At 46.7% G+C, this 23,366-nt stretch overlaps 1 protein-coding gene across 1 annotated transcript in view; it reads left to right on the plus strand.

Annotated features, from left to right (window-relative positions):
* The window catches only part of INSC (INSC spindle orientation adaptor protein), a 227,157-nt gene that overhangs the window by 48,578 nt on the left and 155,213 nt on the right, over positions 1-23,366 (plus strand). The window contains exons 2-3 of the mRNA XM_073659569.1: positions 4,445-4,616; positions 6,029-6,207. Coding sequence (XP_073515670.1) covers positions 4,445-4,616; positions 6,029-6,207 — 351 coding nt within the window. The remainder of the gene's footprint in view (positions 1-4,444; positions 4,617-6,028; positions 6,208-23,366) is intronic.

Here is a 23,366-nt window from a genome sequence, read left to right on the forward strand (position 1 = left end):
CTGATTGTAGCGACGGCGGCTCCTGATCGCTCCGCTAATTCACCATGGAGCTGATTGTAGTGACGGCGGCTCCTGATCGTTCCGCTAACTCACCATGGAGCTGATTGTAGCGCCGGCGGCTCCTGATCGCTCCGCTAACTCACCATGTAGCTGATTGTCGCGCCGGCGGCTCCTGATCGCTCCACTAACTCACCATGGAGCTGATTGTAGCGCCGGCGGCTCCTAAGCGCTCCGCTAACTCACCATGGAGCTGATTGTAGCGCCTGCGGCTCCTGATCGCTCCGCTAACTCACCATGGAGCTGATTGTAGCGCCGGCAGCTCCTGATCGCTCCGCTAACTCACCATGGAGCCGATTGTAGCGCCGGCGGCTCCTGATCGCTCCGCTAACTCACCATGGAGCTGATTGTAGCGCCGGCGGCTCCTGATCGCTCCGCTAACTCACCATGGAGCCGATTGTAGCGCCGGCGGCTCCTGATCGCTCCGCTAACTCACCATGGAGCTGATTGTAGCGCCGGTGGCTCCTGATCGCTCCGCTAACTCACCATGGAGCTGATTGTAGCGACGTCGGCTCCTGATCGCTCCGCTAACTCACCATGGAGCAGATTGTAGCGACGGCGGCTCCTGATCGCTCCGCTAACTCACCATGGAGCTGATTGTAGCGCCGGCGGCTCCTGATTGCTCCGCTAACTCACCATGGAGCTGATTGTAGCGCCGGCAGCTCCTGATCGCTCCGCTAACTCACCATGGAGCTGATTGTAGCGCCGGCAGCTCCTGATCGCTCCGCTAACTCACCATGGAGCTGATTGTAGCGACGTCGGCTCCTGATCGCTCCGCTAACTCACCATGGAGCAGATTGTAGCGACGGCGGCTCCTGATCGCTCCGCTAACTCACCATGGAGCTGATTGTAGCGCCGGCGGCTCCTGATCGCTCCGCTAACTCACCATGGAGCTGATTGTAGCGCCGGCAGCTCCTGATCGCTCCGCTAACTCACCATGGAGCTGATTGTAGCGCCGGCAGCTCCTGATCGCTCCGCTAACTCACCATGGAGCTGATTGTAGCGCCGGCGGCTCCTGATCGCTCCGCTAACTCACCATGGAGCTGATTGTAGCGCCGGCGGCTCCTGATCGCTCCGCTAACTCACTATGGAGCTGATTGTAGCGCCGGCGGCTCCTGATCGCTCCGCTAACTCACCATGGAGCTGATTGTAGCGCCGGCGGCTCCTGATCGCTCCGCTAACTTACCATGGAGCTGATTGTAGCGACGGCGGCTCCTGATCGCTCCGCTAATTCACCATGGAGCTGATTGTAGTGACGGCGGCTCCTGATCGTTCCGCTAACTCACCATGGAGCTGATTGTAGCGCCGGCGGCTCCTGATCGCTCCGCTAACTCACCATGTAGCTGATTGTCGTGCCGGCGGCTCCTGATCGCTCCACTAACTCACCATGGAGCTGATTGTAGCGCCGGCGGCTCCTGAGCGCTCCGCTAACTCACCATGGAGCTGATTGTAGCGCCTGCGGCTCCTGATCGCTCCGCTAACTCACCATGGAGCTGATTGTAGCGCCGGCAGCTCCTGATCGCTCCGCTAACTCACCATGGAGCTGATTGTAGCGCCGGCGGCTCCTGATCTCTCCGCTAACTCACCATGGAGCCGATTGTAGCACCGGCGGCTCCTGATCGCTCCGCTAACTCACCATGGAGCCGATTGTAGCGACGGCGGCTCCTGATCGCTCCGCTAATTCACCATGGAGCTGATTGTAGTGACGGCGGCTCCTGATCGCTCCGCTAACTCACCATGGAACTGATTGTAGCGCCGACGGCTCCTGATCGCTCCGCTAACTCACCACGGAGCTGATTGTAGCGCCGGTGGCTCCTGATCGCTCCGCTAACTCACCATGGAGCTGATTGTAGCGACGTCGGCTCCTGATCGCTCCGCTAACTCACCATGGAGCAGATTGTAGCGACGGCGGCTCCTGATCGCTCCGCTAACTCACCATGGAGCTGATTGTAGCGTCGGCGGCTCCTGATCGCTCCGCTAACTCACCATGGAGCTGATTGTAGCGCCGGCAGCTCCTGATCGCTCCGCTAACTCACCATGGAGCTGATTGTAGCGCCTGTGGCTCCTGATCGCTCCGCTAACTCACCATGGAGCTGATTGTAGCGCCGGCGGCTCCTGAGCGCTCCGCTAACTCACCATGGAGCTGATTGTAGCGCCTGCGGCTCCTGATCGCTCCGCTAACTCACCATGGAGCTGATTGTAGTGCCGGCAGCTCCTGATCGCTCCGCTAACTCACCATGGAGCTGATTGTAGCGCCGGCGGCTCCTGATCTCTCCGCTAACTCACCATGGAGCCGATTGTAGCACCGGCGGCTCCTGATCGCTCTGCTAACTCACCATGGAGCCGATTGTAGCGACGGCGGCTCCTGATCGCTCCGCTAATTCACCATGGAGCTGATTGTAGTGACGGCGGCTCCTGATCGCTCCGCTAACTTACCATGGAACTGATTGTAGCGCCGACGGCTCCTGATCGCTCCGCTAACTCACCACGGAGCTGATTGTAGCGCCGGTGGCTCCTGATCGCTCCGCTAACTCACCATGGAGCTGATTGTAGCGACGTCGGCTCCTGATCGCTCCGCTAACTCACCATGGAGCAGATTGTAGCGACGGCGGCTCCTGATCGCTCCGCTAACTCACCATGGAGCTGATTGTAGCGCCGGCGGCTCCTGATCGCTCCGCTAACTCACCATGGAGCTGATTGTAGCGCCGGCAGCTCCTGATCGCTCCGCTAACTCACCATGGAGCTGATTGTAGCGCCTGTGGCTCCTGATCGCTCCGCTAACTCACCATGGAGCTGATTGTAGCGCCGGCGGCTCCTGATCGCTCCGCTAACTCACCATGGAGCTGATTGTAGCGGCGGCGGCTCCTGATCGCTCCGCTAACTCACCATGGAGCTGATTGTAGCGCCGGCGGCTCCTGATCACTCCGCTAACTCACCATGGAGCCGATTGTAGCGACGGCGGCTCCTGATCGCTCCGCTAATTCACCATGGAGCTGATTGTAGTGACGGCGGCTCCTGATCGCTCCGCTAACTCACCATGGAGCTGATTGTAGCGCCGGCGGCTCCTGATCGCTCCGCTAACTCACCATGTAGCTGATTGTCGCGCCGGCGGCTCCTGAGCGCTCCGCTAACTCACCATGGAGCTGATTGTAGCGCCGGCGGCTCCTGATCGCTCCGCTAACTCACCATGGAGCTGATTGTAGCGCCGGCGGCTCCTGATCGCTCCGCTAACTCACCATGGAGCTGATTGTAGCGACGGCGGCTCCTAATCGCTCCGCTAACTCACCATGGAGCTGATTGTAGCGCCGGCAGCTCCTGATCTCTCCGCTAACTCACCATGGAGCTGATTGTAGCGCCGGCGGCTCCTGATCGCTCCGCTAACTCACCATGTAGCTGATTGTAACGCCGGCGGCTCCTGATCGCTCCGCTAACTCACCATGGAGCTGATTGTAGCGCCGGCGGCTCTTGATCGCTCCGCTAACTCACCATGGAGCTGATTGTAGCGCCGGCGGCTCCTGATCGCTCCGCTAACTCACCATGGAGCTGATTGTAGCGCCGGCGGCTCCTGATCGCTCCGCTAACTCACCATGGAGCTGATTGTAGCGCCGGCGGCTCCTGATCGCTCCGCTAACTCACCATGGAGCTGATTGTAGCGCCGGCGGCTCCTGATCGCTCCGCTAACTCACCATGGAGCTGATTGTAGCGCCGGCGGCTCCTGATCGCTCCGCTAACTCACCATGGAGCTGGTTGTAGCGCCGGCGGCTCCTGATCGCTCCGCTAACTCACCATGGAGCTGATTGTAGCGCCGGCGGCTCCAGATCGCTCCGCTAACTCACCATGTAGCTGATTGTAGCGCCGGCAGCTCCTGATCGCTCCGCTAACTCACCATGGAGCTGATTGTAGCGCCGGCAGCTCCTGATCGCTCCCCTAACTCACCATGGAGCTGATTGTAGCGCCGGCGGCTCCTGAGCGCTCCGCTAACTCACCATGGAGCTGATTGTAGCGCCGGCGGCTCCTGATCGCTCCGCTAACTCACCATGGAGCTGATTGTAGCACCGGCAGCTCCTGATCGCTCCGCTAACTCACCATGGAGCTGATTGTGTCGCCGGCAGCTCCTGATCGCTCCGCTAACTCACAATGGAGCTTATTGTAGCGTTGGCAGCTCCGAATCGCTCCGCTAACTCACCATGGAGCAGATTGTAGCACCGGCGGCTCCTGATCACTCCACGACATCTCATCACCTCCCTCAGCTATTAGGAGAAGCCGCTGATCATACATTACGCCATTGTTACATTCTATCATTGTTTAACCCTTCAGAAGCTCTACAAAAAGTTCTTCAATTCCAGTTTTTAGTTTTGTAACTTTAGGTTTTACTTTTCTTTTCAAGGTGGATGGAATCTTGTGCTTAACAGAAATTCTCACCGATGAGACGCAGAGCGAAGCCACGAAAGCCGAAGCCGCCGCTGTGATCGCACAAATCACGTCCCCTCATCTCACATTCACCCAACATCTGAGCACCTTCCTGGAGAACATGGAGGAAATCATCACAGCTCTGCTAAGTGAGTGCGCCACAACCATATCAGCCGGTGTATGGCGCGGGAGGTGTTCAGCCCCGCCCCCGGTGATGACAGCACAGATATAATGACATGAGACCACACCTCTTATACTCCAGCCCCTTCCCCGGTGATGACATCACTGATATAATGACTTGAGACCACACCCCTTATACTCCAGCCCCGCCCCTGGTGATGACATCACTGATATAATGACATGAGACTACACCACTTATAATCCAGCCCCTCCCCCCGGTGATGACATCACTGATATAATGACATGAGACCACACCCCTTATACTCCAGCCCCTCCCCCGGTGATGACATCACTGATATAATGACATGAGACCACACCCCTTATACTCCAGCCCCGCCCCTGGTGATGACATCACTGATATAATGACATGAGACCACACCCCTTATACTCCAGCCCCGCCCCTGGTGATGACATCACTGATATAATGACATGAGACCACACCCCTTATACTCCAGCCCCGCCCCGGTGATGACATCACTGATATAATGACATGAGACCACACCCCTTATACTCCAGCCCCGCCCCTGGTGATGACATCACTGATATAATGACATGAGACCACACCCCTTATACTCCAGCCCCGCCCCGGTGATGACATCACTGATATAATGACATGAGACCACACCCCTTATACTCCAGCCCCGCCCCTGGTGATGACATCACTGATATAATGACATGAGACCACACCCCTTATACTCCAGCCCCGCCCCGGTGATGACATCACTGATATAATGACATGAGACCACACCCCTTATACTCCAGCCCCGCCCCTGGTGATGACATCACTGATATAATGACATGAGACCACACCCCTTATACTCCAGCCCCGCCCCTGGTGATGACATCACTGATATAATGACATGAGACCACACCCCTTATGCTCCAGCCCCGCCCCGGTGATGACATCACTGATATAATGACATGAGACCACACCCCTTATACTCCAGCCCCGCCCCTGGTGATGACATCACTGATATAATGACATGAGACCACACCCCTTATACTCCAGCCCCGCCCCGGTGATGACATCACTGATATAATGACATGAGACCACACCCCTTATACTCCAGCCCCGCCCCGGTGATGACATCACTGATATAATGACATGAGACCACACCCTTTATACTCCAGCCCCGCCCCTGGTGATGACATCACTGATATAAGGACATGAGACCACACCCCTTATACTTCAGCCCCTCCCCCGGTGATGACATCACTGATATAAGGACATGAGACCACACCCCTTATACTTCAGCCCCTCCCCCGGTGATGACATCACTGATATAATGACATGAGACCACACCCCTTATACTCCAGCCCTGCCCCGGTGATGACATCATAGTCTATATATGCACACACAGATGTCTCATTCTTTCTGCAGAGTTGTGTGATGAAGCTTCCAATGGTGAGGTCTGCTTACTGGCATCCGCTGCATTGGCCAATATCACTTTTTTTGACACAATTGCCTGTGAAATCCTGATCCAGATGAAAGCTGTGACCATCCTCCTCAACGCCTGCTCCGACAAACAAAGGGTTAATTCTTCATACGCTCGAGATCAGGTATATAATTATATATGTACAGCTGGTATAACCTGAGCATCTCCTGTATATAATTATATATGTACTGCTGGTATAACCTGGGTATCTCCTGTATATAATTATATATGTACAACTGGTATAACCTGGGCATCTCCTGTATATAATTATATATGTACAGCTGGTATAACCCAAGCATCTCCTGTATATAATTATATATGTACAGCTGGTACAACCTGGGTATCTCCTGTATATAATTATATATGTACAGCCGGTATAACCTGGGCATCTCCTGTATATAATTATATATGTACAACTGGTATAACCCGGGCATCTCCTGTATATAATTATATATGTACAGCTGGTATAACCCAAGCATCTCCTGTATATAATTATATATGTACAGCTGGTATAACCCAAGCATCTCCTGTATATAATTATATATGTACAGCTGGTACAACCTGGGTATCTCCTGTATATAATTATATATGTACAGCCGGTATAACCTGGGCATCTCCTGTATATAATTATATATGTACAGCTGGTATAACCCGGGCATCTCCTGTATATAATTATATATGTACAGCTGGTATAACCCAAGCATCTCCTGTATATAATTATATATGTACAGCTGGTACAACCTGGGTATCTCCTGTATATAATTATATATGTACAGCCGGTATAACCTGGGCATCTCCTGTATATAATTATATATGTACAACTGGTATAACCTGAGCATCTCCTGTATATAATTATATATGTACAGCTGGTATAACCTGAGCATCTCCTGTATATAATTATATATGTACAGCCGGTATAACCTGGGCATCTCCTGTATATAATTATATATGTACAGCTGGTATAACCTGGGCATCTCCTGTGTATAATTATATATGTACAGCTGGTATAACCTGGGCATCTCCTGTATATAATTATATATGTACAGCTGGTATAACCTGGGCATCTCCTGTGTATAATTATATATGTACAGCTGGTATAACCTGGGTATCTCCTGTATATAATTATATATGTACAGCCGGTATAACCTGGGCATCTCCTGTATATAATTATATATGTACAGCCGGTATAACCTAGGCATCTCCTGTATATAATTATATATGTACAGCTGGTATAACCTGGGCATCTCCTGTGTATAATTATATATGTACAGCTGGTATAACCTGAGCATCTCCTGTATAGAATTATATATGTACAGCTGGTATAACCTGGGCATCTCCTGTGTATAATTATATATGTACAGCTGGTATAACCTGGGCATCTCCTGTGTATAATTATATATGTACAGCTGGTATAACCTGAGCATCTCCTGTATATAATTATATATGTACAGCTGGTATAACCTGGGCATCTCCTGTATATAATTATATATATACAGCTGGTATAACCTGGGCATCTCCTGTATATAATTATATATGTACAGCTGGTATAACCTGGACATCTCCTGTATATAATTATATATGTACAGCTGGTATAACCTGGGCATCTCCTGTATATAATTATATATGTACAGCTGGTATAACCCGGGTATCTCCTGTATATAATTATATATGTACAGCCGGTATAACCTGAGCATCTCCTGTATATAATTATATATGTACAGCCGGTATAACCTGGCCATCTCCTGTATATAATTATATATGTACAGCTGGTATAACCCGGGTATCTCCTGTATATAATTATATATGTACAGCCGGTATAACCTGGGCATCTCCTGTATATAATTATATGTGTACAGCCGGTATAACCCGGGCATCTCCTGTATATAATTATATATGTACAGCTGGTATAACCTGGGCATCTCCTGTATATAATTATATATGTACAGCTGGTATAACCTGGGTATCTCCTGTATATAATTATATATGTACAGCCGGTATAACCTGAGCATCTCCTGTATATAATTATATATGTACAGCCGGTATAACCTGGGCATCTCCTGTATATAATTATATATGTACAGCTGGTATAACCTGGGTATCTCCTGTATATAATTATATATGTACAGCCGGTATAACCTGAGCATCTCCTGTATATAATTATATATGTACAGCTGGTACAACCTGGGTATCTCCTGTATATAATTATATATGTACAGCTGGTATAACCTGGGCATCTCCTGTATATAATTATATATGTACAGCTGGTATAACCCGGGTATCTCCTGTATATAATTATATATGTACAGCCGGTATAACCTGAGCATCTCCTGTATATAATTATATATGTACAGCCGGTATAACCTGGCCATCTCCTGTATATAATTATATATGTACAGCTGGTATAACCTGGGCATCTCCTGTATATAATTATATATGTACAGCTGGTATAACCTGGGTATCTCCTGTATATAATTATATATGTACAGCCGGTATAACCTGAGCATCTCCTGTATATAATTATATATGTACAGCCGGTATAACCTGGGCATCTCCTGTATATAATTATATATGTACAGCCTGTATAACCTGAGCATCTCCTGTATATAATTTTATATGTACAGCCGGTATAACCTGGGCATCTCCTGTATATAATTATATATGTACAGCCGGTATAACCTGGGCATCTCCTGTATATAATTATATATGTACAGCCGGTATAACCTGGACATCTCCTGTATATAATTATATATGTACAGCTGGTATAACCTGGGCATCTCCTGTATATAATTATATATGTACAGCTGGTATAACCCGGGTATCTCCTGTATATAATTATATATGTACAGCCGGTATAACCTGAGCATCTCCTGTATATAATTATATATGTACAGCCGGTATAACCTGGCCATCTCCTGTATATAATTATATATGTACAGCTGGTATAACCTGGGCATCTCCTGTATATAATTATATATGTACAGCTGGTATAACCTGGGCATCTCCTGTATATAATTATATATGTACAGCTGGTATAACCTGGGTATCTCCTGTATATAATTATATATGTACAGCCGGTATAACCTGGGCATCTCCTGTATATAATTATATATGTACAGCTGGTGTAACCTGGGTATCTCCTGTATATAATTATATATGTACGGCTGGTATAACCCAAGCATCTCCTGTATATAATTATATATGTACAGCTGGTACAACCTGGGTATCTCCTGTATATAATTATATATGTACAGCTGGTATAACCTGGGCATCTCCTGTATATAATTATATATGTACAGCTGGTATAACCTGGGCATCTCCTGTATATAATTATATATGTACAGCTGGTATAACCTGAGCATCTCCTGTATAGAATTATATATGTACAGCTGGTATAACCTGGGCATCTCCTGTGTATAATTATATATGTACAGCTGGTATAACCTGGGCATCTCCTGTGTATAATTATATATGTACAGCTGGTATAACCTGAGCATCTCCTGTATATAATTATATATGTACAGCTGGTATAACCTGGGCATCTCCTGTATATAATTATATATATACAGCTGGTATAACCTGGGCATCTCCTGTATATAATTATATATGTACAGCTGGTATAACCTGGACATCTCCTGTATATAATTATATATGTACAGCTGGTATAACCTGGGCATCTCCTGTATATAATTATATATGTACAACTGGTATAACCCGGGTATCTCCTGTATATAATTATATATGTACAGCCGGTATAACCTGAGCATCTCCTGTATATAATTATATATGTACAGCCGGTATAACCTGGCCATCTCCTGTATATAATTATATATGTACAGCTGGTATAACCCGGGTATCTCCTGTATATAATTATATATGTACAGCCGGTATAACCTGGGCATCTCCTGTATATAATTATATGTGTACAGCCGGTATAACCCGGGCATCTCCTGTATATAATTATATATGTACAGCTGGTATAACCTGGGCATCTCCTGTATATAATTATATATGTACAGCTGGTATAACCTGGGTATCTCCTGTATATAATTATATATGTACAGCCGGTATAACCTGAGCATCTCCTGTATATAATTATATATGTACAGCCGGTATAACCTGGGCATCTCCTGTATATAATTATATATGTACAGCTGGTATAACCTGGGTATCTCCTGTATATAATTATATATGTACAGCCGGTATAACCTGAGCATCTCCTGTATATAATTATATATGTACAGCTGGTACAACCTGGGTATCTCCTGTATATAATTATATATGTACAGCTGGTATAACCTGGGCATCTCCTGTATATAATTATATATGTACAGCTGGTATAACCTGGCCATCTCCTGTATATAATTATATATGTACAGCCGGTATAACCTGGGCATCTCCTGTATATAATTATATATGTACAGCTGGTATAACCTGGGTATCTCCTGTATATAATTATATATGTACAGCCGGTATAACCTGAGCATCTCCTGTATATAATTATATATGTACAGCCGGTATAACCTGGGCATCTCCTGTATATAATTATATATGTACAGCCTGTATAACCTGAGCATCTCCTGTATATAATTATATATGTACAGCCGGTATAACCTGGGCATCTCCTGTATATAATTATATATGTACAGCCGGTATAACCTGGGCATCTCCTGTATATAATTATATATGTACAGCCGGTATAACCTGGACATCTCCTGTATATAATTATATATGTACAGCTGGTATAACCTGGGCCTCTCCTGTATATAATTATATATGTACAGCTGGTATAACCCGGGTATCTCCTGTATATAATTATATATGTACAGCCGGTATAACCTGAGCATCTCCTGTATATAATTATATGTGTACAGCCGGTATAACCCGGGCATCTCCTGTATATAATTATATATGTACAGCTGGTATAACCTGGGCATCTCCTGTATATAATTATATATGTACAGCTGGTATAACCTGGGTATCTCCTGTATATAATTATATATGTACAGCCGGTATAACCTGAGCATCTCCTGTATATAATTATATATGTACAGCCGGTATAACCTGGGCATCTCCTGTATATAATTATATATGTACAGCTGGTATAACCTGGGTATCTCCTGTATATAATTATATATGTACAGCCGGTATAACCTGAGCATCTCCTGTATATAATTATATATGTACAGCTGGTACAACCTGGGTATCTCCTGTATATAATTATATATGTACAGCTGGTATAACCTGGGCATCTCCTGTATATAATTATATATGTACAGCTGGTATAACCCGGGTATCTCCTGTATATAATTATATATGTACAGCCGGTATAACCTGAGCATCTCCTGTATATAATTATATATGTACAGCCGGTATAACCTGGCCATCTCCTGTATATAATTATATATGTACAGCTGGTATAACCTGGGCATCTCCTGTATATAATTATATATGTACAGCTGGTATAACCTGGGTATCTCCTGTATATAATTATATATGTACAGCCGGTATAACCTGAGCATCTCCTGTATATAATTATATATGTACAGCCGGTATAACCTGGGCATCTCCTGTATATAATTATATATGTACAGCCTGTATAACCTGAGCATCTCCTGTATATAATTTTATATGTACAGCCGGTATAACCTGGGCATCTCCTGTATATAATTATATATGTACAGCCGGTATAACCTGGGCATCTCCTGTATATAATTATATATGTACAGCCGGTATAACCTGGACATCTCCTGTATATAATTATATATGTACAGCTGGTATAACCTGGGCATCTCCTGTATATAATTATATATGTACAGCTGGTATAACCCGGGTATCTCCTGTATATAATTATATATGTACAGCCGGTATAACCTGAGCATCTCCTGTATATAATTATATATGTACAGCCGGTATAACCTGGCCATCTCCTGTATATAATTATATATGTACAGCTGGTATAACCTGGGCATCTCCTGTATATAATTATATATGTACAGCTGGTATAACCTGGGCATCTCCTGTATATAATTATATATGTACAGCTGGTATAACCTGGGTATCTCCTGTATATAATTATATATGTACAGCCGGTATAACCTGGGCATCTCCTGTATATAATTATATATGTACAGCTGGTGTAACCTGGGTATCTCCTGTATATAATTATATATGTACGGCTGGTATAACCCAAGCATCTCCTGTATATAATTATATATGTACAGCTGGTACAACCTGGGTATCTCCTGTATATAATTATATATGTACAGCTGGTATAACCTGGGCATCTCCTGTATATAATTATATATGTACAGCTGGTATAACCTGGGCATCTCCTGTATATAATTATATATGTACAGCTGGTATAACCTGAGCATCTCCTGTATAGAATTATATATGTACAGCTGGTATAACCTGGGCATCTCCTGTGTATAATTATATATGTACAGCTGGTATAACCTGGGCATCTCCTGTGTATAATTATATATGTACAGCTGGTATAACCTGAGCATCTCCTGTATATAATTATATATGTACAGCTGGTATAACCTGGGCATCTCCTGTATATAATTATATATATACAGCTGGTATAACCTGGGCATCTCCTGTATATAATTATATATGTACAGCTGGTATAACCTGGACATCTCCTGTATATAATTATATATGTACAGCTGGTATAACCTGGGCATCTCCTGTATATAATTATATATGTACAACTGGTATAACCCGGGTATCTCCTGTATATAATTATATATGTACAGCCGGTATAACCTGAGCATCTCCTGTATATAATTATATATGTACAGCCGGTATAACCTGGCCATCTCCTGTATATAATTATATATGTACAGCTGGTATAACCCGGGTATCTCCTGTATATAATTATATATGTACAGCCGGTATAACCTGGGCATCTCCTGTATATAATTATATGTGTACAGCCGGTATAACCCGGGCATCTCCTGTATATAATTATATATGTACAGCTGGTATAACCTGGGCATCTCCTGTATATAATTATATATGTACAGCTGGTATAACCTGGGTATCTCCTGTATATAATTATATATGTACAGCCGGTATAACCTGAGCATCTCCTGTATATAATTATATATGTACAGCCGGTATAACCTGGGCATCTCCTGTATATAATTATATATGTACAGCTGGTATAACCTGGGTATCTCCTGTATATAATTATATATGTACAGCCGGTATAACCTGAGCATCTCCTGTATATAATTATATATGTACAGCTGGTACAACCTGGGTATCTCCTGTATATAATTATATATGTACAGCTGGTATAACCTGGGCATCTCCTGTATATAATTATATATGTACAGCTGGTATAACCTGGCCATCTCCTGTATATAATTATATATGTACAGCCGGTATAACCTGGGCATCTCCTGTATATAATTATATATGTACAGCTGGTATAACCTGGGTATCTCCTGTATATAATTATATATGTACAGCCGGTATAACCTGAGCATCTCCTGTATATAATTATATATGTACAGCCGGTATAACCTGGGCATCTCCTGTATATAATTATATATGTACAGCCTGTATAACCTGAGCATCTCCTGTATATAATTATATATGTACAGCCGGTATAACCTGGGCATCTCCTGTATATAATTATATATGTACAGCCGGTATAACCTGGGCATCTCCTGTATATAATTATATATGTACAGCCGGTATAACCTGGACATCTCCTGTATATAATTATATATGTACAGCTGGTATAACCTGGGCCTCTCCTGTATATAATTATATATGTACAGCTGGTATAACCCGGGTATCTCCTGTATATAATTATATATGTACAGCCGGTATAACCTGAGCATCTCCTGTATATAATTATATATGTACAGCCGGTATAACCTGGCCATCTCCTGTATATAATTATATATGTACAGCTGGTATAACCTGGGCATCTCCTGTATATAATTATATATGTACAGCTGGTATAACCTGGGCATCTCCTGTATATAATTATATATGTACAGCTGGTATAACCTGGGTATCTCCTGTATATAATTATATATGTACAGCCGGTATAACCTGGGCATCTCCTGTATATAATTATATATGTACAGCTGGTGTAACCTGGGTATCTCCTGTATATAATTATATATGTACGGCTGGTATAACCCAAGCATCTCCTGTATATAATTATATATGTACAGCTGGTACAACCTGGGTATCTCCTGTATATAATTATATATGTACAGCTGGTATAACCTGGGCATCTCCTGTATATAATTATATATGTACAGCTGGTATAACCCGGGTATCTCCTGTATATAATTATATATGTACAGCCGGTATAACCTGAGCATCTCCTGTATATAATTATATATGTACAGCTGGTATAACCTGGGCATCTCCTGTATATAATTATATATGTACAGCTGGTACAACCTGGGCATCTCCTGTGTATAATTATATATGTACAGCTGGTATAACCTGGGCATCTCCTGTATATAATTATATATGTACAGCTGGTATAACCTGGGCATCTCCTGTATATAATTATATATGTACAGCTGGTATAATCTGGGTATCTCCTGTATATAGTTATATATGTACAGCTGGTATAACCTTGGCATCTCCTGTATATAATTATATATGTACAGCTGGTATAACCTGGGCATCTCCTGTATATAATTATATATGTACAGCTGGTATAACCTGGGCATCTCCTGTATATAATTATATATGTACAGCTGGTATAACCTGGGCATCTCCTGTATATAATTATATATGTACAGCTGGTATAACCTGGGTATCTCCTGTATATAGTTATATATGTACAGCTGGTATAACCTTGGCATCTCCTGTATGTAATTATATATGTACAGCTGGTATAACCTGGGCATCTCCTGTATATAATTATATATGTACAGCTGGTATAACCTGGGTATCTCCTGTATATAGTTATATATGTACAGCTGGTATAACCTTGGCATCTCCTGTATATAATTATATATGTACAGCTGGTATAACCTGGGCATCTCCTGTATATAATTATATATGTACAGCTGGTATAACCTGGGCATCTCCTGTATATAATTATATATGTACAGCTGGTATAACCTGGGCATCTCCTGTATATAATTATATATGTACAGCTGGTATAACCTGGGTATCTCCTGTATATAGTTATATATGTACAGCTGGTATAACCTTGGCATCTCCTGTATATAATTATATATGTACAGCTGGTATAACCTGGGCATCTCCTGTATATAATTATATATGTACAGCTGGTATAACCTGGGTATCTCCTGTATATAGTTATATATGTACAGCTGGTATAACCTGGGCATCTCCTGTATACATATGTACAGCTGGTATAACCTGGGCATCTCCTGTATATAGTTATATATGTACAGCTGGTATAACCTGGGCATCTCCTGTATATAATTATATATGTACGGCTGGTATAACCTGGGCAGTAAGTGAGGCAGTGACCCAAGCAAGTCCAATATAAACAGCTTTTATTTCAGCAACTCACGGGTTAACAGAAAGTCCATACACAATGGTTGCCAGGGACAACGGCCGCACCGGGCCGCTCAGAGCCTGACGGGTGCAGAGCCTTCCCAGGCGGTGGTTCAGCCTCCCTCCATCCTGCTGAGCTTCCCTGCTGTGCTTCTAGCAGGCTCCAACACTGAACAACACTAATCCTTAGTGCAGGGTTTATAAAGGACCTGTGGTAAGAGCCACTGGAAAACCCGGGTTGGAGGGAGGAGGCCGCCCCACTGCCTCCTGTGACCTCCTCCAAGAAATGAAGGCCCTGCCGGGTTTTACTAATCTGCCTTAACCAGATAGCCCGACCAGGTCATTGCTCACCTTCATTCCTGCATTACAGCCGCAGCTGTGTCTGTGACCACAATGCACTCCAATGGGTTTAATAGGTCTCTGTACACATTCTGGGGGATATATAACGTCCCTCGTATACAATCCCGGTCACTGCCTCACATATCCCCCCCTCTGTTCAAACTTGTGGGGTTGAACATTTGCCACCATACAGGGTGCCCGGGACAGGGCATCCGCGTTTCCCTGTGACTTCCCAGGGCGATGTTCTACAGAGAAACTGAAATTTTGCAGTGACAGGAACCACCTGGTGACTCTCGCATTCCTCTCCTTGGCGTTCCTCATCCATACCAAGGGTGAGTGGTCCGTCACCAAGTGGAACTGACGCCCGAGTAAATAATAGCGTAGCGATTCCAAGGCCCACTTAATAGCCAAACACTCCTTCTCTACCACGCTATAGTTTTTCTCGCCCGGGATAAGCTTTCTACTCAAGTAGGTGACCGGGTGCTCTTCACCATTCACTTTTTGTGACAGTACCGCCCCTAGGCCTACCTCCGAGGCATCTGTCTGTACAATGAAGGTTTCCTTGAAGTTGGGGCTGATGAGGACCGGCTGTCCACACAGGGCCAACTTCATGGACTGAAAGGCTTCTTCTGCCCGAGGGTTCCACCGAACCATTAACGATTTTTTCCCTTTCAAGAGACCGGTCAGGGCCGCCGTTCACCCAGCAAAATTAGGTATAAACCGGCGGTAATACCCAAGGATGCCAAGGAACGCCCTCACCTGCTTTGTACTTGACGGTTTAGGACAGTTTTTTATGGCCTCAGCTTTATTGATTTGGGGCTTGATAGCTCCTCGGCCAATCACATACCCCAAATATCGGGCTTCCTCTAGCCCTATTGCACATTTTTGGGGTTTGCCGTTAACCCCGCGGCTCTGAGAGAATACAGCACCGCTTTTACCTGTGCTAGGTGCGTATGCCAGTCGGTGCTAAAGATGATAATATCATCTAGATAAGCGGACGCGTACTCCTGATGAGGCTTGAGCACTATGTCCATCAACCTCTGGAATGTAGCCGGGGCCCCATGTAACCCAAAAGGTAAGACCACATAGTGGTATAGACCCTCCGGAGTTACGAAGGCGGTCTTTTCCTTCGCCGAATCTGTGAGAGGTACCTGCCAGTAGCCCTTGGTGAGATCGAGCGTGGTAAAGTACTGGGCCTGCCCCAGTCTCTCAATCAGCTCATCCACCCGGGGCATTGGATAAAGGTCCAACTTCGACACTTCATTCAGTTTCCGGAAATCGTTACAGAAGCGTAACGATCCGTCTGGTTTCGGAATCAGTACGATGGGGCAAGCCCACTCACTATGTGATTCCTCGATGACGCCTAACTGAAGCGTTTGTTTTACCTCAGCCGTGATGGCTTGCCTCCGGGCTTCGGGTACCCGGTACGGTCTTATTCGTACCCTTATCCCAGGTTCGGTGACAATGTCATGTTGGAGAACCGTAGTCCTACCCGGTAGCTCTGAGAACACGTCGGTATTGTGCTGCACCAGCGAGCGAGCCTCCCGTCGCTGCTGTTTAGTGAGAGCATCACTTATCCTGACCTCCCCCAGACGCATCTCTGGCTGAAGGTAGAGACCTCTCCGGCAATATGCCCCGGGTGACGTCTGTAACTAAACACTCTCGATCTTTCCAAGGCTTTAGCAGGTTTACATGGTAAAGCTGCTCAGGTTTCCTCCTTCCGGGCTGATACACCCGGTAATTACCTCCCCCACCTTTTCTCGACCCTCATATGGCCCTTGCCACTTGGCCATGAGCTTACTCTCGGCTGTGGGTACCAGTACTAACACCCGATCGCCCTTGTTAAAAGACCTGACCGTGGCTGTTTTATTATATGTGCGCCTCTGAGCTGCCCGGGCATCTAAAAGATGTTCTTTCACGATGGGCATGACCGCCGCGATCCGGTCCTGCATACTAGCCACGTTTTCAATTATACTCCTATGTGGAGTCAGCTCTTGTTCCCACGTCTCTTTGGCTACGTCCAACAGACCCCTAGGGTGTCTGCCGTACAATAACTCAAAGGGAGAGAACCCTGTGGAAGCCTAGGGTACCTCACGGACGGCGAACATCAAATAGGGTAGCAACATGTCCCAATCCCTTCCGTCCTTAGAAACCATCTTTTTTAACATGGACTTGAGGGTTTTATTGAACCGTTCTACTAGCCCGTCGGTTTGAGGGTGGTACACCGAGGTGCGCAAATGTTTAATTTTTAGTAATTTGCACAGTTCCCTTGTCACTTTGGACATAAAAGGGGTCCCCAGATACCGTCAGGATCTCCTTAGGTAGTCCAAGGCAACAGAACATGGCAAACAGCTCCTGTGCAATCAGTTTTGCCGAGGTGTGGCGTAGAGGTATAGCCTCCGGATACCGGGTGGCATAGTCGACGACCACCAGTATATGTTGGTGGCCACGGGCGGATTTTACAATGGGCCCTACCAAGTCCATTGCAATCCGTTCAAAAGGTTCCTCTATCACTGGCAGGGGTACCAATGGGCTACGGAAACTTGCAGTGGGTGAAGTCAACTGACATTCGGGACAGGATTCGCAGTACCTTTTGACCTCCGCGTAAACCCCAGGCCAAAAGAACCGCTGCAAGAGACGCTCTTGTGTTTTTTTTACCCCTAAGTGTCCACTCAGCAGGTGTGTGTGTGGCAAATCTAGAACCACCCGATGGTACGACTGAGGTACCACTAACTGTTCCACGACCTCGTGCGTGATCTTATCTATCCTATAGAGCAACTCACCGATGACTACCATGCGTGGAAATACAGTATCTGCATTTGGCTGTTGGTCTACGCCATTTACCTCTAACACCCTTTCCCGCGCCTGAGTCAGGGTGGGATCCTGTAGCTGAGCCGTCCCAAACGTGGCCCGGGACACTTCCAGCTCGGGGATCGATGGAATCTCCTCGACCTCTCCTGCCAGCACCTCTAAGGGAAACCTATCGGGGTCACACTCTGTCCCTAGGTTGGACACCTCTACGGCAGGTTCCCCTGACTCCGGTTCGTCGGGTACAGTGTCTGTAACACATTTTACCGGAGGAGAGAGGATTTTGTTTTTCCACAAAGTCCAGAACAGGGGCAAGTCTCTTCCCAACACAGTCCCATAGGGAAGCGTTTTTACCACTCCCACCACATGTTTTATGTCTCCACATGGCGTGGACAAAACTACCTCCGCAGTTGGGTATTCTCGGAGGTCCCCATGGATACACACAACCCCGACTGTCCGTCCACTGGGGTTGTCTCCTGCCACCAGCGACCCATGTACCAGAGTCACGAGGCTCCCTGAGTCCAGGAGGGCCTCCGTGGGGTACCCATTAACCATTACCTGGCATAGTTGGAGTTCACTGTCCCGGGGGTCGGCGCTCGCTGTGCAGACAGTCTGGGCATACATTGAGACCCGGCGGCTATATCCGCAGTCCATGGGTTCCATAGTCAGGGGACAATTAGCAACCAGATGTCCCGGCCCCTGACACCGCCAACATCTAAGGGTGCAGGTACTATTTGGTCTTATGACAGTTTGGGAGGGGGGAGGGAGGTTCCCCTTCAGCACGGGTATGGTGCTGACTATCCCCAGCAGAGGGACAAGACCCCTTTCCCGGTTCCTGGGTTGGCAGGGATTGGCGTGACAGCCGCGAGGGTCCAGAGTCCCAGATAAAGTCCTGAGTGGCCGAGTAGCGCTCGATCAGGCTGACCACCTGTTCAAGTGTGTCGGGGTCCCCTTGCCCCACCCAACGTTGGATAGCGGCTGTCAGAGTCCTCACCAACCGGTCAACCACCACCTTCTCCACCATTTGGGCTGGAGACAAAGTCTCAGGCTGGAGCCACCTCTTTACCAGCTGCAGGAGGTCATAAGCCTGTTACCGGGCGGGGCGGGTGTCCACATACGCCCACGAAAACACATGCTGAGCCCTCACGTATGTATTTACCCCCAGCCGGGCAAGGATCTCACCTTTGAGCCTCTGGTAGTCCTGGGCATCCTCCCGACTGAGGTCGAAACAGGCCTTCTGGGCATCGCCAACCAAAAACGGAGCCACCACTTCCGCCCACTGGTCAGCTGGTAGGTTTTCCTGCTCTGCTGTGCGTTCGTAGATGGTCAGGAAGGCTTCCACGTCGTCATCCGGTCCCATCTTCCTCAACGCTGAGCGAACCTTGTCCCGGGCCTCTCGACGTTCTGGAATCGGTGCTGTGGCCGTTTCTCGCAGGGCAGCAATCTGTTGCAGCATCAGTTCATTTGTTTTTTGCTGCTGTTGGTACAGTAGCTGCTGCTGCTGATTGTGCTGCTGTTCCCGCTCCTGCTGTTGCCGCTGAGACTGCAGCTGCTGCTGATTGTGCTGCTGTTCCCGCTCCTGCTGTTGCCATTGGAGACTCAGGTATTGCTCCTGCTGTTGCCGTTGGAGACTCTGGTGCTGCTCCTGCTGTTGCTGCTGAGACTGCATCTGCTGCTGCTGGGTGAGTACCAGCTGCTTTAACAGCTCCTCCATTTTGTCCATGGGGTGGAACTGAAAGGTGGCAGGACGGATTGTGGTCATGCAGCTGCCGGTGGGGTATGCCTCTGTCACACTGCCCACATTCTCCACCAAACTGTAAGGCGGCGGTGTTCACACCGTGCAGTAACTGAGGCAGTGACCCAAGCAAGTCCAACATAAACAGCTTTTATTCAGCAACTCACAGGTAAACAGAAAAGTCCTCCGGTTCACAGCCGGGTTAACATGAGTCCATAAACAACGGGTGCCAGGGACAACGGCCGCGCCGGGCCGCACAGAGCCGCTCAGAGCCTGACGGGTGCAGAGCCTTCCCAGGCGGTGGTTCAGCCACCCTCCATCCTGCTGAGCTTCCCTGCTCTGCTCCTAGCAGGTTCCAACACTGAACAACACTAATCCTTAGTGCAGGGTTTATAAAGGACCTGTGGTAAGAGCCACTGGAAAACCCGGGTTGGAGGAGGAGGCCGCCCCACTGCCTCCTGTGACCTCCTCCAAGAAATGAAGGCCCTGACGGGTTTTACTAATCTGCCTTAACCAGATAGTCCGACCAGGTCATTGCTCACCTTCATTCCTGCATTGCAGCCGCAGCTGTGTCTGTGACCACAATGCACTCCAATGGGTTTAATAGGTCTCTGTACACATTCTGGGGGAGATATAACGTCCCTCGTATATGATCCCGGTCACTGCCTCACAGTATGTACAGCCGGTATAACCTGGGCATCTCCTGTATATAATTATATATGTACAGCTGGTATAACCTGGGCATCTCCTGTATATAATTATATATGTACAGCTGGTATAACCTGGACATCTCCTGTATATAATTATATATGTACAGCTGGTATAACCTGGACATCTCCTGTATATAATTATATATGTACAGCTGGTATAACCCGGACATCTCCTGTATATAATTATATATGTACAGCTGGTATAACCTGGACATCTCCTGTATATAATTATATATGTACAGCTGGTATAACCTGGACATCTCCTGTATATAATTATATATGTACAGCTGGTATAACCTGGACATCTCCTGTATATAATTATATATGTACAGCCGGTATAACCTGGGCATCTCCTGTATATAATTATATATGTACAGCTGGTATAACCCGGGCATCTCCTGTATATAATTATATATGTACAGCCGGTATAACCTGGACATCTCCTGTATATAATTATATATGTACAGCCGGTATAACCTGGGCATCTCCTGTATATAATTATATATGTACAGCTGGTATAACCTGGGTATCTCCTGTATATAATTATATATGTACGGCTGGTATAACCTGAGCATCTCCTGTATATAATTATATATGTACAGCCGGTATAACCTGGCCATCTCCTGTATATAATTATATATGTACAGCTGGTATAACCTGGGTATCTCCTGTATATAGTTATATATGTGCAGCCGGTATAACCTGGCCATCTCCTGTATATAATTATATATGTACAGCTGGTATAACCTGGGTATCTCCTGTATATAATTATATATGTACGGCTGGTATAACCTGGGCAGTAAGTGAGGCAGTGACCTAAGCAAGTCCAATATAAACAGCTTTTATTTCAGCAACTCACGGGTTAACAGAAAGTCCATACACAATGGTTGCCAGGGACAACGGCCGCGCCGGGCCGCTCAGAGCCGCTCAGAGCCTGACGGGTGCAGAGCCTTCCCAGGCATGGGTTCAGCCACCCTCCATCCTGCTGAGCTTCCCTGCTCTGCTCCTAGCAGGTTCCAACACTGAACAACACTAATCCTTAGTGCAGGGTTTATAAAGGACCTGTGGTAAGAGCCACTGGAAAACCCGGGTTGGAGGGAGGAGGCCGCCCCACTGCCTCCTGTGACCTCCTCCAAGAAATGAAGGCCCTGCCGGGTTTTACTAATCTGCCTTAGCCAGATAGCCCGACCAGGTCAATGCTCACCTTCATTCCTGCATTGCAGCCGCAGCTGTGTCTGTGACCACAATGCACTCCAATGGGTTTAATAGGTCTCTGTACACATTCTGGGGGATATATAACGTCCCTCGTATACAATCCCGGTCACTGCCTCACATATCCCCCCCTCTGTTCAAACTTGTGGGGTTGAACATTTGCCACCATACAGGGTGCCCGGGACAGGGCATCCGCGTTTCCCTGCGACTTCCCAGGGCGATGTTCTACAGAGAAACTGAAATTTTGCAGTGACAGGAACCACCTGGTGACTCTCGCATTCCTCTCCTTGGCATTCCTCATCCATACCAAGGGTGAGTGGTCCGTCACCAAGTGGAACTGACGCCCGAGTAAATAATAGCGTAGCGATTCCAAGGCCCACTTAATAGCCAAACACTCCTTCTCTACCACGCTATAGTTTTTCTCGCCCGGGATAAGCTTTCTACTCAAGTAGGTGACCGGGTGCTCTTCACCATTCACTTTTTGTGACAGTACCGCCCCTAGGCCTACCTCCGAGGCATCTGTCTGTACAATGAAGGTTTCCTTGAAGTTGGGGCTGATGAGGACCGGCTGTCCACACAGGGCCAACTTCATGGACTGAAAGGCTTCTTCTGCCCGAGGGTTCCACCGAACCATTAACGATTTTTTCCCTTTCAAGAGACCGGTCAGGGCCGCCGTTCACCCAGCAAAATTAGGTATAAACCGGCGGTAATACCCAAGGATGCCAAGGAACGCCCTCACCTGCTTTGTACTTGACGGTTTAGGACAGTTTTTTATGGCCTCAGCTTTATTGATTTGGGGCTTGATAGCTCCTCGGCCAATCACATACCCCAAATATCGGGCTTCCTCTAGCCCTATTGCACATTTTTGGGGTTTGCCGTTAACCCCGCGGCTCTGAGAGAATACAGCACCGCTTGTACCTGTGCTAGGTGCGTATGCCAGTCGGTGCTAAAGATGATAATATC

The sequence above is a fragment of the Phyllobates terribilis genome, unplaced genomic scaffold (assembly GCF_046119375.1).
Source record: "Phyllobates terribilis strain yellow unplaced genomic scaffold, ASM4611937v1 Scaffold_13__5_contigs__length_258822181, whole genome shotgun sequence".
NCBI classification, from domain to species: Eukaryota; Metazoa; Chordata; class Amphibia; order Anura; family Dendrobatidae; genus Phyllobates; species Phyllobates terribilis.